Source organism: Symphalangus syndactylus, chromosome 11 (genome assembly GCF_028878055.3).
Source record: "Symphalangus syndactylus isolate Jambi chromosome 11, NHGRI_mSymSyn1-v2.1_pri, whole genome shotgun sequence".
Lineage (NCBI taxonomy): Eukaryota > Metazoa > Chordata > Mammalia > Primates > Hylobatidae > Symphalangus > Symphalangus syndactylus.
The window spans coordinates 59,767,523-59,788,492 of NC_072433.2; the positions used below are offsets into that span (position 1 = coordinate 59,767,523).

Consider the following 20,970-nt stretch of genomic DNA (forward strand, 5'->3'; position numbering starts at 1 on the left):
TTCCCATTGCTTCTGCCATCAGCAGATGCCCCCAGAGAGAAAAAGTACTTACTGTCACATTTCATCCCCTGGTGGATGAGTCCATACAGCAGTGACCCACAGTGGTCACAAAACGTGGGGCTGGAGTACGTGTGGATCTTAAACTTGTGTTTGCTCCGGGGGTCCTGGAGCCAAGAGAAACAACAGAAGAAGCCAGCGTCAGTGGAGCATGCCAAGGGTTCACCCTACGTCGAGAGGCACTGGAGAACTCACCAAGAACTGAACTTGGTCCCAAGAGGTCATTGTACCTGTTGGGACCATCCCTGGAGCCCTGTGCCCAGAAACGGTGCTGGATAAATAGTTGTGGAAGGAATGAAGGACAAAGACGGATGATTGCTCCCTTTGCAGCCCCATGCTCACTCACCCTGCCTGCAAACCCTCCATCTGGGCTTGCCTGGGAACCCAACCTACAGGCTCCTGCCTGTAGTAGGGACTCCAGAGACGGGAAAACAAAGCGACAGACACATCATCTAAACAGGGCTCCTGACTTTTCTTTCTCCCCACCTTTTTTCTCCAAGCATGCTTCCACAGTGATCAAAAACCCAAGTCTGGATGTGAAATCTCCCTGCTTAGAGACCATTGCCAGTTCCTCATCACTGATAGAATAAAGTTCAAAGCCCAGTGGACAGTCTGCAAGTTGTGGCAGAGACTGCTGGTTTCCCACCAATATCCATTCTTCCCTTTAATAGTAGAACCCTTGAGTTTTAGCAGAAAGCATGGCTATCCAGATAGAGGCCATATTTCCCAGCACCTCTTGCAGGTGCCGCCATGGTGCTGAGTTCTGGCCAATGGGATGTGTGTGCTCCAGGGCCATTCCCTTCAAATGGAAATGCATACTTCCTTTAGCCTTTCCCTCTTCCCACTGGCTCAAAGATGGTGAGAACTGGAAGTAACCGTCCTGGACCCAAACTTGGAGCCACATGTGGAAAGGACAAAGCCACCCTACCAGCCTTGAATTTTGTCCCTTTGGGCTCACGCCTGAGAGACAAACCTAATTTCTGCCCTGTTTAAGTCACTATATTTTGGGAGCTATTTCTCACAGAACCTTACATAATTTCCTAATCAATAAATATGCCCTTGATAGCCTGGCAGTGCCGTGGTAAAAGGTAGACTTGGATAAACTTCCTGGGCTCTAAGCTGTGTGACTTTGTGCAAGTTGTTTGATGGTTTTTTGTTTTCTTCTGTTTTTTAAGAGACATGGTTTTGCTCTGTCACCCAGGCTGGAGTGCAGTGGCACGATTATAGCTCACTGGAACCTTGACTTCCTGGGCTCAAATGATTCTCCTGCCTCAGCTTGTTGAGTAGCTGGGACTACAGGTACATGCAACTATGCCGAGCTAATTTTTTTTTTTTTTTTGAGATAGAGTTTTACTCTTATTACCCAGGCTGGAGTGCAGTGGCATAGTCTTGGCTCACTGCAACCTCTGTCTCCTGGGTTCAAGCGATTCTTCTGTCTCAGCCTCCTGAGTAGCTGGGACTACAGGCATGAGCCACTGTGCCTGACCTGCCCAGCTAATTTTTAATTTTTTTTTTTTTTTTTGTAGAGAAGGGGTCTCACTATGTTGCCCAGGCTAGTCTCAAATTCCTGGCCTCAAATGATCCTCCCACCTCAGCCTCCAAAGTTGCTGGAACTCCAGGTGCACGCCACCATGCGTGGCTAATTTGATATTTTTGTGCTTCAGTTCCCCTATCTGTAAAATGCTAATAATGCTAGTGCTCTCCTTATAAGACTGTTGGGAAGCATAAATTAATGAACCTGTGTAGAGATCTTAGAACCACCCGGCACACAGCAAGCAGCATAAGCTTTTGCATGATTGTTCTTACTATTTGACCAAGGTGATCCCCAGCTAAGCCTCCTCCTCCCACCCACCAACATGTGCACGTACTACGTACATTCTCAGCACTCAGAGCGCACCCCCGCTCCCAAACAAGCCATGCCCTTTGTAAGCCTTTGGCTCTGCATTTCTCTTTCTTCTTCAAGAGATTCTTTCCTCACAGAATTGGTTTAGTTCAAGAGACCTCTTTCTGTAAAAGTTGCTTTCTCTGTTATACATTGCAGGCCAGGTACAGTGTCTCACGCCTATAACCCCAGCACTTTGAGAGGCCAAGGTGGGAGGATCACTTGAGGCCAGGAGTTCAAGACCAGCCTGGGAAACATAGTGAGACCCCGTATCTACAACAATAAAAAATTAGCCAGGTGTGGTGGCACATGCCTGTAGTCCCAGCTACTTGGGAAGTTGAAGTGGGAAGATCACTTGAGCCCAAGAATTCAAGGCTATGTGTGAGCTATGATTGCATCACTGCACTCCAGCCTGGGCAAGAGAGCAAGACCCTCTCTCTCTTAAAAAAAAAAAAAAAAAAGAAAAGAAAAAGAAAAAAAAGTACATGGCAGAAGTTAATAACATGGGCCTTAGGTTCCAGTCCAGGGCTGATCTGACACCCTAGCCTTTGGTACACGCTACCCGTTTCTTCCTTCCTTCATTCCTCCATTCATATGTATTTATTGATGCTGCCACAGATGCCTCCTTTAAAATTGTATTCTAGTAACAGTGACAGAAAATGAATGTGTAAGCAAATAAACAGACATGCTACATAGACATTCTTTTATGTGCTGTTAATGTGATGAGTGTTTCTCCTAAGGAAACTGTTCTTTTCAAAATTTTAAAATAATTCCATACTGTATTAGTCTGCTTTCATACTGCTATAAAGAACTGCCTGAGATTGGGTAATTTATAAAGGAAAGAGATTTAATTGACTAACAGTCAATTTTCTTGAGGACGAGGAGGCCTCAAGAAACTTAAAATCATGATGGAAGGCGAAGGGAAAGCAAGGCACCTTCTTCACAAGGCTGCAGGAAGGAGAAGTGCTGAGCAAACGGGGACAAGCCCCTTATAAAACCATCAGATTGCGTGAGAACTCACTCACTATCAGAACAGCATGGAGGAAACTGCCCCCAAGATTCAACTGCCTCCACCTGGTCTCTCCTTTGACATGTGTGGATTATGAGGATTACAATTCAAGATGAGATTTGGGTGGGGACAGAAAGCCTAACCATATCACATACCTACCAGAGTTGCTAAAATGTTTGAAAACTAAAACCAACGATACCAAGTGTTAGTGAAGAAAGAACATAAACTGGAACTCTCCTAGGACCCAGGAATCCTACTTTTTGGTGAAATGAAAACATCTAGGCCGGGCACAGCAGCTCATGCCTATAATTCCAGAATTTTGGGAGGCTGAGGCAGGCAGATCACTTGAGGTCAGGAGTTCGAGACCAGCCTGGCCAACATAGAGGAACCCCGTCTCTATTAAAAATACAAAAATTAGCCGGGGGTGGTGGCACATGTCTGTAGTCCCAGCTACTTGGGAGGGTGAGGCACGAGAATCGCTGAACCCAGGAGGCGGAGGTTGCAGTGAGCCGAGATCGTGCCACTGCACTCCAGCCTGGGTGACAGAGCCGGGGGGGATAAAAAAACATATCCATACATGAAGGTTTATAGCTACCTTACTTATAATAGCCCCAAACTGGAAAGGACCCAAATGTTGTTTGACATGTGAATGGATACAGTGTGAGGCATCCACACAGTGGAATACTTTTCAGCAGTAAAAAGGAATGAACTATTGACACATGCAGCAGCATTCATGAACCTCGAAAGCATTCTGGTAAAACAAAGATGTTCAACCAAGTGTGGGTTCATTTCTAAATGTTCTGAAAAACACAAAACTATGGGTACAGAAAGCATCAGTGGTTAAAAGGGGTTGGAGATGGATAGGGAATTAACTATAAAGAGGCAGATGCAGCAACTTTTTTGTTTTGGATATTGGAGTGGTCTATATATTAACTGTGATGAATTTTACTTTATATTTTTAAAAGTGGATTTGTGGCCTGGAGCGGTGGCTCACGCTTGTAATCCCAGCACTTCGGGAGGCTGAGGTGGGGGGATCACCTGAGGTCAGGAGTTCGAGACCAGCCTGACCAATATGGTGAAACCCCGTCTCTATTTAAAATACAAAAATTAGCCGGGCTTGGTGGTGTGCACCTATAGTCCCAGCTACTCGGGAGGCTGAGACAGAAGAATTGCTTGAACCCAAGAGGCAGAAGTTGCAGTGAGCTGAAATCACGCCACTGCACTCCAGCCTGGGCGACAGAGCAAGACTCCATCTCAAAAAAAAAAGAAAAAAAGTGAATTTTGCTGGGCACAGTAGCTCATGCCTTCAATCCCAACACTTTAGGAGGCCAAGGTGGGAGGACTGCTTGAGCTTGAACCCAGGAGTTTGAGACCAGCCTGGGCAACACAGTGAGACCCTCTCTCTACTATATATATGTATTAAAGCCAGACATAGTGGTGCATGCCTGTAGTTCTAGCTACTAAGGAGGCCAAGGTGGGAGGATCACTTGAGCCCAGGAGTTCAAGGCTGCAGTGAGCTATGATTATGCCACTGGACTCCAGCATGGGTGGGAGAGCAAGACCCTGTCTCAAAAAAAATTTTTTTAAGTGACTTTTACCACAGGAAACGTATATCTCAATAAACCTGACTGAAAATCTTCAGCCACTGCAGACTTTGGTTGCTTCCTATCTTCTTAATGAGCTACAAAGTTTCTTTCATGACATTCCCACCCTCTGCATTCAGGCAGATGAAGTACTGGTCCTTGCAGAGCTCTGGACAGCCAAGTTTGAGAAGCGAGGTCTGCTCTGCTGTCGCCAGTGGGACCCTGAGTGCTCTCAGCTGCAGAAGGACCCCAGCAATCACCCGTCCTGCTCAAAGACTGAGGTGCTGTCCTAGTAACAACAACAGGGCTTGGAAATCCCCCCCAAAAAAACTAAGGGATCCCTTTTGGCAGCTTAACCAGCCATGTCTCTATCTCCGGACAATGAGACTAAGTGAATACATAAGGTTCCTATCAGAGTCCTCCTGCTCTGTGCCACAGAACAGTTCCCATTGTGCTTCTTGGACATTCACCTTAAAGTTGGGAATTCAGTGCTTCAAACCCACCTAAAAAAGAACACCTGTTTGAAAATCAAACACCGCATGTTGTCACTCATAAGTGGGAGTTGAACAATGAGAACACATCAACACAGGGAGGGGAACATCATACACCGGGACCTATCGGGGGATGGGGGACTAGGGGAGGCATTAGGAGAAATACTTAATGTAGATGACAAGTTGATGGGTCCAGCAAACCACCATGGCAAGTGTATACCTATGTAACAAAACTGCACATTCTGCACGTGTACCCCAGAACTTAAAGTATAATAATAATAATAAAGGAACCCCTGTTCATGACTGGTATTGGCCTGTAGGAGAAGCTCAAGGTTCTCTTACACCCCTACTTAACCTCTAAGGAGGCACAGTTGATTTAAGTGGATGGATTCCAAGACACGGATTGGCCAGACCCCAGTGGTGGAGCTCACACGGAGGTTAAAAGCCACCCTTGCCATCTTTCTCTTCTCCCTTACATCTTTCACCTCTCCCAGGACGCTGCTGGGTCCAAGTCTCATAGTCTTGCCCTGAGACCCTTGGTACAAGTGGCCTGAGCCAGCTCCTCTCCAAGACCTGGGACACGTTCTGTCTCTACTCTTGGCTCTTGTGGTCCCTTCTGGGTTCTCTGATATATTGATCTTATAGAGGCCAAGACTTAGGTTTGAGTTCAAGTTTGAATTTCCTTAGGGCTACCTAGTAGAGAAGAAAGGAGTTCCTGAAGGCCTTGTGAGCTCCACTTTAAGATCTGGGGCAAAATCACAACTAATAATAAATTGCCTCTGTTGGTTTTGCACTTTTCTTCATGTAAATATTTTCTTGAGCGATCTCCAGGACCAGGATTCGAGCATTTCTGACCAAAAATGATCCAGACCTTTCTCCATCTCAATAGTCTCTTAAACAAGAGGGGATACCAAGAGGCACAAAGAATGGGAAGGGAAAAGAAAGCACATTTCTGTGTTTTATTTTGTTTTGTTTTGTTGAGACAGGATCTTGCTCTGTTACCCAGGCTGGAGTGCAGTGGTGCTATCATAGCTCACCGCAGCCTCCGCCTCCCAGGTTCAAGCGACCCTTCCACCTCAGCCTCCTGAGTAGCTGGGATTGAAGGCACATGCCACCATGCCTGGTTAATTTTTATTTTTTGTAGAGACAGGGTTTTTGCTATGTTGCCCAGACTGGTCTCAAACTCCTGGGCTCAAGTGATCTGCCTGCCTCAGCCTTGCAAAGTACTAGGATTACAGGTGTGAACCACCACACCCAGTCTCATCACATTGCTTGAGAGCTGCATGTGTACACTGGGTGTCTCACATGTACTGTCTCCAATCCTTATGACATGCCATGCAGAAGGTATCATTTGTTCTCATTTTAGCAACAATGAAACAGATCCTAACTACAGAGTAACTTCACCAAGGCCACCCAGCTGGACCCTTGCAGAGACGGGGCTCACACCAAGTTCCCCTCCCTTCTCTCCTCACTCCCAACTTTACTCCATTGACACCTCATCTTCATGTGCAGCTAAGATAGAACTTGACTCATTCATTCATTCACCTAGCAAATGTATACTGAGGGTCAAGTTCTTCCGAGGCATTGAGGATACAGTTGTGAACAAAAGAGATTCTGCTTTCATGGAACTTATATTCTAAATCCTCTCCATCACAGCACTTAAACCACTGACTTATAAATGCATGCTTAATTGCATCTCTTCCACACTTCACTGCATGCAACATGAGGAAATTTTGCTCATCATTATACTCCCAGGGCATAAGCTGTACTTGGCATGTAGAAGATGCTCAATAAATACTTAATAAGTGAGAGTTAATATTTATTGAACATTTATTCATGCCAGGAACTATTTTAAGAGATTTATCAGGCATTAATGCATTTGATTCTCATAACAACCCTATAAAGTACATACTACTTACTACCCCTATTTTACAGACGAGGAAACCAAGGGACTAAGAGACGAAGTGTTTTGGCCGGGGCAAGCACAGCATTGCACACAGTGGTCAATGGGTTGTTGTGACAGCTGTAGGGCTGCAATCATTGCTGTTGGCCACTGCAAACCCCTGCACCATACATGTGCTATTTTAGGAAAATGACTTAGAAGGGGCTGTGCAGCACAGATTAGAGCCAGATGAGAGACAGGAAAACCAATCAGCAAGTTGCAGGGAAACATTGACTTCTTATGGCTTATTTAGAGGCTGCTGGAGAGCTACTCTGACCTCATTCCCCTGCCTCCGCTTTCATGAGGGATCATACTTGTAGGCACCAACTCTACCCACCCACTGCCCCAATCTCTCAGATCAGACAAACCAGGTTATCCTCAATGAATTCTTCCGTCCTCCTTCCTGCTACCTGAAAGAGCTTAAAGTCACACTCCCACACCTGTGGTCCTCATGACTTCCTCCACGACCCTCAAGGTGCATCTTTCAGGGTAACTTTCCATGCCTGCCTGAGCCCAATGCCATCTCTGAGATGGGCACCTCCCAACAGCCATGCTTGTACTTTGAGACATCCACATTCCCTGAACACAGCTGACTGGGGCAGAGGTGGACACTTGGCTCAAGGGTCACATATGCTGAGTGGCTGGGACACAGGTAATCAGTCCTGAGGCCAGCAGACATGCAGTTCCAGGGCTGAGGTTGCTAATTTTATATTTGATTGACAAATTATAATTGTATGCATTTATGGGGTACAATGTGATTGTTCTGATTGTTCTGAATATACACGCACAATGTGGCATGATTAAATCAAGAAAATTAACATATCCATCACCTAACTTGCCTATCATTTTCTTAGCATGAGACATTTGAAATTTACTCTCTTAATTACTTTGAAACATACATTATTATTGACTAATGTCACCCTGCTGTGCAATAGATCTCAAAGGCAATCCCTCCTATCTGAAACGTTGTACTCTTTGCTCAGCAGCTCTCCACTTCTTCCCTACTCCTACCTCCTGCTGTCCCCCAGCTTCTGGTAACCATCATTCTACTCTCTACTTCTATGAGGTCAACTTCATCAGATTCCACATCTAAGTGAGATCATGCAGTATTTCTCTTTCTGTGCCTGGCTTATTTCACTTAGCATAATGTCCTCCAGGTTCATCCACATTGTAGCAAATGACAGTTGGTGCTGATTTTTATAGTGCGCTCTAAGGAACCCGGAGAAACAAAGACAAAGATTACATGACCCCAGGGATGAAGATCCTGGTTCTGGTCCCTGGAGGTTCTGGCATCCTGCCTTCCAATTCCATCTGCCTCCCTGTGTCCTCTAAAATTTGTCCTTTGTGCTTCAGCCAATCCAGGTAGGCATGTTACCTGCAACCAGGGGTGAATCAAGATATTTATAATTGCCTTGGCTCAGGGACTGCCCACGGACCAAACGGAATGGACAGCAGAGCCTGGCTGTGCTGGGAGTTAGCACTTTAGTCCCCACGTCATGGAGGGGGTGTGGTAGGAGCTGGCAGAGGCAGGTATGGGTAAGTGGAAGGTTGGGGGAAAAGGCTCAGAGGACCCAGTGGCTATTTACCAATCTGTTCCAGAGTATTTCCATATTTCCACAACTGGTAAAGTAGTGCCAGTGCATGCAGGTTAAATATCAGTCCTGCCTGGCCGGGCGCAGTGGCTCACGCCTGTAATCCCAGCACTTTGGGAGGCCGAGGCTGGCGGATCATGAGGTCAGGAGATTGAGACCATCCTGGCTAACACGGTGAAACCCCGTCTTTACTAAAAATACAAAAAATTAGCCAGGCGTGGTGGCAGGTGCCTGTAGTTCCAGCTATTAGGGAGGCTGAGACAGGAGAATGGTGTGAACCCAGGAGGCGGAGCTTGCAGTGAGCCGAGATCGCACCACTGCACTCCAGCCTGGATGAGAGAGCAAGACTCTGTCTCAAAAAAAATAAATAAATATCAGTCCTGCCTTTAACCAAAATACATTCCCTTCCTAGCCTTTATGCTGTGGATATTGACCAAGCCTGAGATGAGTCTGGGAATCCTCATGGCCTGTAAGCCATCACTCCCCCTATGGGGTTTGGTTTTGATTGCAGTCAAAGATACAGCTTCCTGGCTAGGAGCAGTGGCTCATGCCTGTAATCCCAGTCAAGATGGGAGGATCGCTTGAGCCAAGGTGGGAGGATCGCTTGAGCCAAGGTGGGAGGATCGCTTGAGCCAAGGTGAGAGGATCGCTTGAACCAGGGTGGGAAGATCACTTGAGCCAAGGTGGGAGGATCACTTGAGCCAAGGTGGGAGCATCGCTTGAACCAAGGAGGGAGGATCGCTTGAGCCCAGGAATTCAAGGCTGCAGTGAGCCATGATGGCACCACTGCACTCCAGTGACAGAGTGAAACTCTGACTCAAAAACAAAAAAAAGACACAGCTTCTATCTCTGCCTTAATCCCTCCCCTAGTCTCATTTTACATCAGATCCTCGTCACCCAGGCCACACTGACTAGACCCCTCCAGGCCACCTAGAGCCTGTCCCATCCCTGGCATGGGTCCTCCTTCATGCCCGGAGGTCACAGTGTGGAACCCAGAAGCTATATCAAGCCTGTAAAGAAGCTACAGTTAGCCAACATGGTGCTTCTTAGACATCTAAATAAGTTTACTATATTTAAGTCAGGAACTATCAGATTAAAATGTGAAATTTTGGCCAGGCACAGTGGCTCACACCTGTAATCCCAGCACTTCGGGAGGCTGAGGCAGGTGGATCACGAGGTCAGGAGATCGAGACCATCCTGGCTAACACGGTGAAACCTCGTCTGTACTAAAAATACAAAAAGAATTAGCTGAGCGTGGTGGCAGGCGCCTGTAGTCCCAGCTACTCAGGAGGCTGAGGCAGGATAATGGCATGAAACCGGGAGGCAGAGCTTGCAGTGAGCTGAGATCGCACCACTGCACTCCAGCCTGGGCAACGGAGCGAGACTCTGTATCAAAAAAAAAAAAAAAAAAAAAAAAGAAAAGAAAGAAAGAATAAAAAACGTGAAATATTGGTTCCTTTTGAGAAATCACCAGCTGTGACAACACAGAACACTCATTTCTGTGCGCTGAGCAGTGGTTCCCCCCTTTACATAAGTGATAAACTTTCTAGTTTTTCACAGTCCCCACTCTTCCCTATTGTCTTACACCAGGCCTGCTTCTCTCTTTCCCCTTTCCTGCCTGGACCCTGTAGGAATTTGGATTTGGGACCTCTGCCAGACTCCCTACCCTCTTCCCAACAGTGCTGGAATCCAACCCCATGTGACAACATCCCCTAAACTCTCAAGTGAGTTCGTCTGACTCGGTCTCAAGTGCTCTCAAAAACAGGTTTGAAACTATTACACTCCTGCCCCAGCATCACCCCTTGATCATCCCCAGTCATCTCGCCCACCCCTGGAAATCAGGTTTCCACAGGATCCTGGCACGATTCCTCTTCCCAGTATTTCCTGTTGCTGAGGTTCCATCTCCACATGCCTGGTACTAGGCAAGCTTGGATTCCCAAATTTCTTTCCATTTCCGATCTTCATTCAAGAGATTGTTGAATACAACAACAAAATAACCATCGAATGTGACTTTTACTGCCACCAATTTTATTGAATTGAGCACATACTACCTGCCAAGCACTGTGCTGAGTCCTCTATATCATGTCCCCAGATTCTCCTGACAGCCCAGTGATGGAGGAGTTAGACTGTTATCCTGGTATTCCAGATGAGAAAACTAAGGCTCAGAGAAGTAACTTGCCCAAGGTCATAAAGCAAGGACGTGGGACAGCCAGGACCGGAAGCCAAGTTTGTCAGACTCCAGAAATGCAGCCAGCCAGGTGGGAACCCCTCAGTGTCCCCTGGCTGCCCCCCTGCTCCTCAGCCTCCCCAGAGGTTCTCCCACTTAACAGGGGGGTTATAGACGATAACACTCTTCATTTCACACAAATTCAGCACTGGCCAGTGACAGAGTACTTGGGTCCCTGCTACCCCAAAACCAGAATCTTTATAGTGAAAAACAATCCCCAGCATCAAAGACAGGCAGATCCTAGGTCATCACTTAACCCCAGACACAGGCAGCTAAGGGGAAAGAAGCACAGGTGAGAGAGATGGAGGAGGGGAGAGGGAGGGAGGGAGGGGGGAGGGAGGGAGGGAGGGAGGGAGGAAGGAAGGAAGGAAGGAAGGAAGGAAGGAAGGAAGGAAGGAAGAAAGAAAGAAAGAAAGAAAGAAAGAAAGAAAGAAAGAAAGAAAGGAGGGAAAGGAAGGGAAGAGAAGGGAGAGAGGGAGGGAGGAAGGGAGAGAGGGAAGGAGGAAAAGAAAGGAAGGAAGGAAGAAAGAGACAGAAAGGAAAGAAAGAAAGGAAGAAAAGAAAGAAAGAAAGAAAGAAAGAAAGAAAGAAAGAAAGAAAGAAAGAAAAAAGAAAGGAAGGAAGGAAAGAAAGAAAGAAAGAAAAAAGAAAGGAAGGAAGGAAAGAAAGAAAGAAAGAAAGAAAGAAAGAAAGAAGGAAGGAAGGAAGGAAGGAAGAAAGAAAGAAAGAAAGAAAGAAAGAAAGAAAGAAAAGAAAGAAGGAAAGAAAGAAAGGGAAGGGAAGGGAGAGAGGGAGGGAGGAAAAGAAAGGAAGGAAGAAAGAGACAGAAAGGAAAGAAAGAAAGGAAGAAAAGAAAGAAAGAAAGAAAAAGAAAGAAAGGAAAGAAAGAAAGAAAGAAAGAAAAAAGAAAGAAAGAAAGAAAGAAAGAAAGAAAAAAAGAAAGAAAGAAAGAAAGAAAGAAAGAAAGAAAGAGAAAGAAAGAAAGAAAGAGGAAAGTCTCTCTCACTCTGAATGGGCTGTGCAGCTTTGCCCACAGGTGGGCTGAAATCTGGCTGGGCTGAAGTAAAACTGCAGGAATAAGGAAGCTGAAATGAGGCACACAGAGAGAAAACACAAGCTAACCGTATCCATGGAGGAGAAAGGAAAAGCAAATTGCAAGTTCAGACTGTGTCATCCCTGGGCATTTACAAGCTAGGAAAGCTCCTGCGGCTCTACTCCCCATGGGGTAGGTAGGCAAGGTTAAACTGAAGGTCCCAGTTGGAAATACCCTCAGAACAGAGGGAAATTAACAAGCGCAGGTTCCAGAGTTAGATGTGTGACCTCAGGGAAGTGACTTAACCGCCCTGACTCTCTGGTTCCTCGGTCATAAAATGGGTCTAATAACTGTATCCATCTTATAAAACCTCAAGCACAATGTCCTGCACACAGAACGTAAAACCTCTTGATTTTATTATTCCCAAGAGAAAAAATCATCATGGCAACATTTCCCCAGCTTCAGTCATGAGCTGTCATAACTTTGCATGCCTGCATTCAACCTGTAACAGTATTAGGTAGGTGCAAAAGTCATTGTGGATTTTACCATTGAAAGTAATGGCAAAAACCACAATTACTTTTCCACCAACATAATATTTACTTGATACTTTTCTTCAATTCAGTACTGCCATTTTTATTTAAATAAACCTATTTTAAAAAATGAAACTAAGAGTATGAACTCATGGGATCAATATGCAAACTGCCTTTTCTAATGCACCTTAAAATGAAGTAGACAATTTAAAATTTTTAAATGAAAATTTTAAATGTTTATCCCGATAGTTTCTGTTGAAAAGCTGTGGAGAAACAGAGACACATATTCCTGGTGGGTAGGCCAATTGGTGTCATCCTGTGGGGGCAATTTGGCACTACCTATCCAAAGTATAAATGCTTTTTAAAAATTACAAATTCTTTTCACCTTTGACTTCATCACGTTGGACGAAGGTAAAATAACCTGCATACATAGGAAGTAATATACAGATACAGTTATTCTCTGAACCCCTGTTTAGGGTAGCATAAGATTTAAACACGCTAAGTGTCACTGGGAAGGGGTTGTTTAAATAAATCATAGTGTAGCCACATAATGGAAGACTACTCAGGTATAAAGTACAATGAAGAAGTTCTCTGCATTAATATAGAAAAAATCTCATTTTTTTTCTTTTTTTTTTTTTAGACAAGGCCTCACTTTGTCACCCAGGCTGGAGTGCAGCAGTGCAATCTCGGCTCACTGAAGCCTCAGCCTCCCAGGTTCAAGCAATCCTCCTGCCTCAGCCCCCCAAGTGGCTGGGACTACTGGTGCACGCTACCATGCCTAGCTACTTTTTATATTTTTTGTAGAGACAGGGTTTCGCCATATTAGTCAGGCTGGTCTCCTGAGCTCAAGCTCAAGCGGTCCGCCTGCTTCGGCCTCCCAAAATGCTAGGATTACAGGCATGAGCCACCACACCCGACCAAGGTTCTATTTTTTAAGTGAAACAAACAAAAAAATCAAGGTGCTGAGGTGTGTGTATTACATGGTACCTTTTGTGTGTGTGAGAAAGGGAGGTGCAATAAGTTAAATATGTATCCCTTCTTTTTAAAATTATTTTTAGAGACAAGGTCTCACTATGTTGCCCAGGCTGGAGCACAGTGGCGAGATCATAGTTCACTGGAGCCTCAAACTTCTGGGCTCAAGTGATCCTCCTGCCTGAGCCTCCTGAGTAACTGGGGAAAGTCGACTCTTAATTACACCTCTGGCAGGATACACCAAAAAAAAAAAAAAAAAAGAAAAAACCTAATACAAGTTGTTCATCTATGGAGGCAAGAGAGAATAAAGTAGACAGAGAGTAAAACTTCTCAGCACAGACTTTTCTATACTTTTGATGTAAAGTAGAATATTTTAGGGTTTATCTGTGTATTACAAAAACCTCACCTCTTGTACTACCACTGTGGGTAACACATCAGTACTGCCATGCCGACAACGGCAAACAAAAGGTCAAAAATTTGCAAAAGACAAAAAAAGTAGGGAAACCTTAATTGAGACTGAGTGGACGGAGATTGTGTGAGCATGAAAAGTGGAGAACGTTAGAAGCTGTAATTACACACGCATGGCCCAGTTGAAAAGGGGACACTATAATTTGGTGATGATCTTTCATTTTGTTCCTGGAGAGGAGAATGAATAGAGCCAATGACGCCATGTAAACATTTGTGTGCTGGGTGATGATTTGCTTCAACCGCCTGATATACCCTGCCCTCTTCTAACCCCGCCCCTTTGGCGAATACGTAATTATTCCATTTGAAGAATAAGCTTCTATTGTATAAACTTTGGCAGAATTTAAAATACCATTTCCTGGGTTAAGATCTGCACTGCAGTCCATGTCAATATAGGGGTGAATTAATAGCCACATCTAAGCTTAACTCTTGGCTCTTCCAGTTACTAACTTTTTGACTCTAGGGAAAGTTATTTAACCCTTTTAAGTTTTTGTTTCCTTGTGTGGAAACTGGAATAATAATAATAACGCTTAATTCCTAGGTTAGTAAGAGTTCAGTGAGATACTGCATGGAAACTGCATAAAGTTGCTGGTGAAGATTAACATTTAAGAAATGTTCTGCCAGGTCTGGCAGCTCACGCCTGTATTCCCGGCACTTTGGGAGGCCATGGTGGGAGGAGTCCTTGAGCCTAGGAGTTTGAGGCCAGCCTGGACAACATAGTAATATCTTGTCTCTATCTCTACAAAAAATTTAAAAATTAGCCAGTTGCGGGCCGGGCACGGTGGCTCAAGCCTGTAATCCCAGCACTTTGGGAGGCTGAGGTGGGCGGATCACGAGGTCAGGAGATCGAGACCATCTTGGCTAACATGGTGAAACCCCGTCTCTACTAAAAATACAAAAAATTGGCCGGGCGTGGTGGTGGGCACCTTAGTCCCAGCTACTCGGGAGGCTGAAGCAGGAGGATGTCGTGAACCCAGGAGGTGGAGCTTGCAGTGAGCCGAGATCACGCCATTGCAGTCCAGCCTGGGCTACAGAGCAAGACTCTGTCTCAAAAAAAAAAAAAAAAAAAAAAAAAATAGCCAGTTATGGTGGCGCATGTCTATAGTCCCAGCTACTTGTGAGGATGAAGTGGGAGGATCACTTGAGGCTGGGAGTTCAAGGCTACAGTGAGCCAGGATCGCACCACTGCACTCTAGCCTGGGTGACAGAGCAAGACCCTGCTTCCAAAACAAACAAAAAAAAAGAAGAAATGTTCACTGGTATCATTAATTTTGCCTGTTTTAAAATTCAAGTTTGTTTCTTTCGAATTATTTGTAACAAATTTTCCTGTGTATTATTTAAGGATATTAACCCTTCACCTATGATATATGCAGTAAATGTTTTCCCAGTTTCTCATTTGCCTTTTAATTTCGTAGATGTTCTTTTTTCAACATATAATGCACGTGCGTGTCTGTCTGTGTGTGTGTGTGTGTGTGCCTGCGTGTTTAATAAAGTGCAAATTTTTCCCTTTTCCTGTATGGTTTCTGTCTCTGCTGTCATATTTAGAAAGTCCTTCCTGATATTTTCTGATAGTCTTTTATGGTTTCACTTTTTTACATTGAAATCATCATTTCCCTTGGCATTCATTTTAGCATGAGCTCTCAAGAAAGACCTTTATTTCTACTCTTACTGTTTAGACAGCAAATATATGAAATGCATCTCTTCCCTGCTGATTTGAAATGCCTCTTTCACGATACACAAATTTCTTACGTATTCTCGGCTTATTTTTTAATATTGTCTTATGCTCCACTGATCTGTCTCTCTCTCCCCACCGTTGCACCATACCATAGTATAAGCTCTTGGTATCTAAAAGCATGCATTTTCATACCACTGGCCCCTCCCCTAGCATTCCTGCTTGCTTTCAAATTTTTCTTGGTTATTCTCATCCATGTATTCTCCCAGATTGTGCTGGAAATGCCAATCATTGGCTGCTTGACTTATTGACCCTTCTAGAAAAAGTCCAACTTACAGCGCCAGCTCAGTGGACAGTAAAGCATCTGACCTCATACTTCCAGCCAATGCTGAATAGACCAAGGTTGGGTCAGTGATATGAAATTTATGAAGGAAGAACTGGGCCAATCAGAATTTAGAATAAGGAATTGCGCAGAGCTGGGTGCTGTGGCTGAGCTGGGCGGTGAGGTGGGATGTAATATAGAACCACAGCTGCCAGGAGAAAGACAGATTGGGGGAGCTAGGGGCGGAATTCACATGTAATTTGAGCCTTCTTGTGTTTTTCTAGAAAAGATTTTTCCCCCATAAACTCTTCTTAGTTGGGGCCTAAGTATTTATTCCTAGGTATTTTACCTCTTTATTACTATTTTAACTGGGATTTTTTCAATTTTATTTTAACTGGTTGTTGCTAAAATACAGAAAAGTTATCGTCATTTATATCTTTATTTTATAACCAGACATTCTTGGCAAAGGGTATTTGATTATTTTCCTGGGTCTTCTTGGTAGACAACATTTGCCATCCACGTTAAGCGAGTCTTTTCTGCTTGGAGATCTATACCTGTTGTTTCAACGAGTGATCTTAATTCATTAGCCAGGCCAGCAGCTCTTAGCCCGGGTATGCCAGCCTCTGTAGCATACCTGAAAATGTCTTCCAGAGATGTATTTCTAGCTTTCACCATGACCACCCAGGCTGCTGGGCAAAACTCACAGCCATGGTGAGCCACGATTTTGATGGGGAATACTGTATTCTCAGAACATTGGTTAAAAGCTGGGAAGAAATGGTGACCTCAGGCCAGCTCTCTTGATGTTATCCCTAGTTAACCTTAACTGTCTAGGAACAACAACCCTAGGGGGAGTTAGGATAATAACCGTAGGGGGAGTTACCCCTAGGGGATAACAATATTTGTTTTGTGAGGTTGTTCTAGGGAATGAATTACCCACAACCTTTAAAACAGCTGCCTGACACGGAGAAGGCACTCAATAAGTACCAGCTATTATTATTAACTACTAATTATTAATTATCACTGCTCACGGCATCCCTGTGCCTACTGAGTTGTGACTTTTCCCAATAAACCTCATATATATTTCCACTTCTTGGACTTCAGTCTTGATTTCCTGTGCCAATTCCCTCTACTACAGCTATAAGCCATTCATTTATTTAACCATTTAGTCACCAAATATTCGTTGAGCACCTTCCCTATGTCAGCCTAGTTGGGAAAAATAATAAAGAAGTATAAACCAATGTACACTTCCAACAGCTGCAAAGGAGACACTCAGTGCTTACAGAATTTACAAGGAGAGAGTCGGCTGGATAGAGTCAGGAGGGCTTCCCTGAGAAAATGAAGTTTAAACTGAAATCTTAAGGAATTAGAGGGTGTAACCAGGCGATGGCCACCTAGCTGGGGCTCTGCCCGGTGGGAAGGGAGTAACTGCTTCACTGCGTGAGGTTCAGAGTCAACCCAGGTAGACCTGGCTGACACCACCCCACCTCCACCTGCTGGCTTCAGGCTCTGCCTCAGCCCCCGTGACCTGTTCCCAGCTTGGACCCCTCAGCCAAAAGATCCTAGCCCCACTGAGAGGGAGTTTAGCATGAGATCAGGGGTCGGACTCTATAGCTAGAATGTGCAAATTCAACACCAGCTCTGCTAATTTCCAGTTATGCAGCCTTGGGCAAGCTACTTGAGTTATATAAGCCTTGATTTTATCACCTGTAAAATGGAGAGAAGAGCTGTCACGTGGAGAGAAATGACAGTACTGGCGCACACACGGCAAGGCCAGACTGTCTGGGATTGACTCCCAACTCAATGACCTCCCAGCTGTGTGACTTTGGACAGGTTACCTAACCTCTCTGAGCTTCAGGGTCCTCATCTTTAAAATGGAAATAAGGCCAGGCACGGCAGTTCACACCTGTAATCCCAGCATTTTGGAAGGCCAAGGCAGGCTGATCACTTGAGCTCAGGAGTTTGAGACCAGCCTGGCCAACATGGTAAAACCCCATCTCTTCTAAAAATACAAAAATTAGCTGGGCGTGGTGGCAGGTGCCTGTAATCTCAGCTACTTGGGAGGAGGCTGAGGCAGGAGAACTGCTTGAACCCAGGAGGTGGAGGTTGCAGTGAGCCGAGATCATGCCATTGCACTCCAGCCTGGGTGACAACAGCAAGACTCTGTCTTTAAATAAATAAAAGGAAATAATAATCACACTAAATCATCATAGGATTATGAGAATTTAATGGATTAATATTTGTAAAGGACTCAGCACAGTGCCCGGCACATCGTACATATACTATGTAAGTGTTTGCTGAACATAATGTGCCTGCTTTCTAGATTTGTGAGGATTAATGAAATCACGATGATGACACTTAGCTTGGCACAGTGACTGGCATGTAGTATCCATATGATAAATGTTAGCTTAGAATAAAAATGGCATCTGTGATCTTGGGCAAGTCACTGCCATGGTCTGGTCTCAGTTCCTCCTTCTGAAAACAAAGGGGTTAGGCTAGGTATTCCCCAGGGGCTTGAGTTCTGGTGGAGGCTGTTCACAGAGTGAGCCCCACCTCTTCCTGTGCAGGCTGGGTTGTGCATTCATTGCTCAGGGTGTACAGTAGTTTCAGGGAATAGTCACATGGCAACGGATCACACCCACATTATAAATAAATCCTCCATCACCCACAAAACCACACCCATCTCCTCCCCTCCCCACTCCTCTCTCCCCGCAGTGCCGTAAGCCAACCAAGGGAAGTGGTCTGAGCACCCCTTTTTGCTAAGTGGGGGGTCCCATAAATGCAAGATCATAACATAAGATTATTCAACTTGCAAAGCCGCTGCCAGCTTGGTTTCCAGGTGCAGCCCCGGATGCCCAGCTTCCTGACAGCACCCTCTGTCACAGAAGCTCTCAGCACACCCAAGTCTGCACTTCAGAAGAGCAGAAACATCCTCTGTATAGAAGGACATGGTGAGTTTGTGAATTACAGAGGAGCCTCCCATTCCTGCAAAGGACGCTGCTGGAGCAAATGCCTGCCAGGTGGCCATCTGCACCGGGGACTCGGCACACAGCAAGTCCATGCAGGCTCTGATCCTCATGACTGCTGGAAACAATGACCCTGAGCCAGCAGGTCCACATAGACAAGGGCCCTAAGTGAGGAAGGTGAATTCTGTGCAGGCCAACTCTGATGTCTATACTTTTTTTTTTTTTGCAATTCCACATCTCACCTTTCATCTTTTACCGAGAACCTCACTAGGACACCACTCTGCTGAACAGACAGGTATTGAAGAGCTATTATGTTCATGCACCATCCTAGGTGTGGAGCGATCAAACAACAGATGCCAACCCCCCCTTCAGGGATTTACAGATCCCAGCAGGGGGTAATAATTACTAGTGCAGTAACAGCTAACACATATAGCACTCACCATGTGCCAGGCACTGTTCTAAGTGCCTTACATATTATGAACTAATTTGATCCTCAACGACCATGTAAAACAAGTTTTTGACTATTCCCATTTTATAGGGGAGAAAACTGAGACACAGAGAAGTTAAGTAACTCGCCCAAGGTCGCACAGCTAGTGATTCATTTTTATCCAGAATCTGGGTTCTTTGTCACCATGTAAGTAAATATTAAGTTGGTGCAAAAGTAACTGTGGTTTTGCCATTATTTTTAATTACTTTTAACTAATTACTATTGCACCATTATTTGCGGTAGCAAAAATCGCAATTACTTTTGCACCAACCTAATATTTAGATGTCCCTAAGGTATGTGACAGCAAGAAGTAGTATGTGGTGCGCTGAGTACAAAATATTGGAAATGGGCCTGGTCAGGGAGGTCAGGAATCGCTTCCCTGAGGAAGTGATGCTTGAGTTGAAGTCTAGAGGACCAGCGTGAGTTGACCAGGGCCCTTAACCCTGCATGCAATTGAGAGGTTCTGAATCAATCAGAGATTTGGACTTAGTTGGTCTGGAATGGGTGCAGACACTGCATTCAGTTAAAAAGCCCTGCAGAAGATTCTACAATGCAACCAGGATTGAGACCCACTGAACTCACGGGGAAGAAGAGAGAAGAGTATCTCAGCCGAGGGAGAAGTATGTGCAAATGCCTGGTGGCAGGAGGAACAGAGAAGTGAACGAAGGCACTCAGAGTGGTCAAGCAAAGACTGGAGAGACCCTGACGCCAGAGCACGCAAGGCCTCATGAATAAGACAACCATACCCTGTATCTTCCAACGGGGACTCTTGTGAGGATGACAAGGGCACCAACCTCGTGGTACGCTGACACAACAGAACAAACCAATTTGGTTTATAGGTAAGCTTGGCGGAGGAGGATGTATGTCCACCCTGCTTTGCAGCCACTTCAAAGAGTATTTATTTTGTCCCAAGAACAATGGGAAGCCACTGACGTGTCTTCAGCAAAGAGGATGACATGATCACATCTGGTTTTTAGAAAGGTGCGGAAAGGGTAGGCCAGTGAGACAGAGAGGAAGCAGGGAGACAGGACCAGAGACTACTGGTCCGGAGAGGGTTAGTGGAGTTGAACAAGGGTCCTCTCAGTGAGGATGGGACATGGTGGCTAAGAGCAGGCTGTAGAGCCAAACTCAAATCCAGACTCTGCTTATTAGTCATGTGACCTGGCAAGTCAGTTCACTTCTCTGGGCCTCAGTTTCCTCCCCTATAAAATGGGTGTTAAAAAAGCATCTTTCTCATAGGGTGAGGATTAAATGAGTTAGTATATATCAATCACTTAGAACAGCACGTGGCATATGATAGGTGCTACATACACGTTAGCTATAATTATTTAGGAAGCACTATAGGATTTGGCCACGGAGAGAAAATGAGGGTGAAGGAATGTTTGGGAACACAGAGGAAGACGCCCCAAGAATTGATCACTGCTCAGTGGAATTTGGGAGATTCACAGTTAAGGGGTGAAAAGGATCAAAGACAGAAAATTTTATGAGGAAAGGCTGAGATGCAGCATTAAGGAGTGAAGCCAGGACCTAAAGACCAACACTGAAGGCAAAAGCAGGTTCAGGCCTCTGGGTCAAGCAAACATTTCTATGATATGCTAGGCACTGTTTTAACCTCTTTGCATAGGTTAACTTATTTAATACTCACCCTAAGAAGTAGTATATTATCATCTTCACCTTGTAAATGAAGAAACAGGAACAGAGAGGTCAAGTGACTTATCTAAAGTGCACGGCTAAGGTGGGACA

At 45.0% G+C, this 20,970-nt stretch overlaps 1 protein-coding gene across 4 annotated transcripts in view; it reads right to left on the reverse strand.

Moving 5' to 3' along the window:
• PRKCB (protein kinase C beta) overlaps positions 1-20,970 on the reverse strand; it is a 387,670-nt gene that overhangs the window by 187,465 nt on the left and 179,235 nt on the right. For all 4 annotated transcript variants that reach the window (XM_055232747.2, XM_055232748.2, XM_055232749.2 and 1 more), the window contains one exon: positions 53-164. In XM_055232747.2, coding sequence (XP_055088722.1) covers positions 53-164 — 112 coding nt within the window. The remainder of the gene's footprint in view (positions 1-52; positions 165-20,970) is intronic.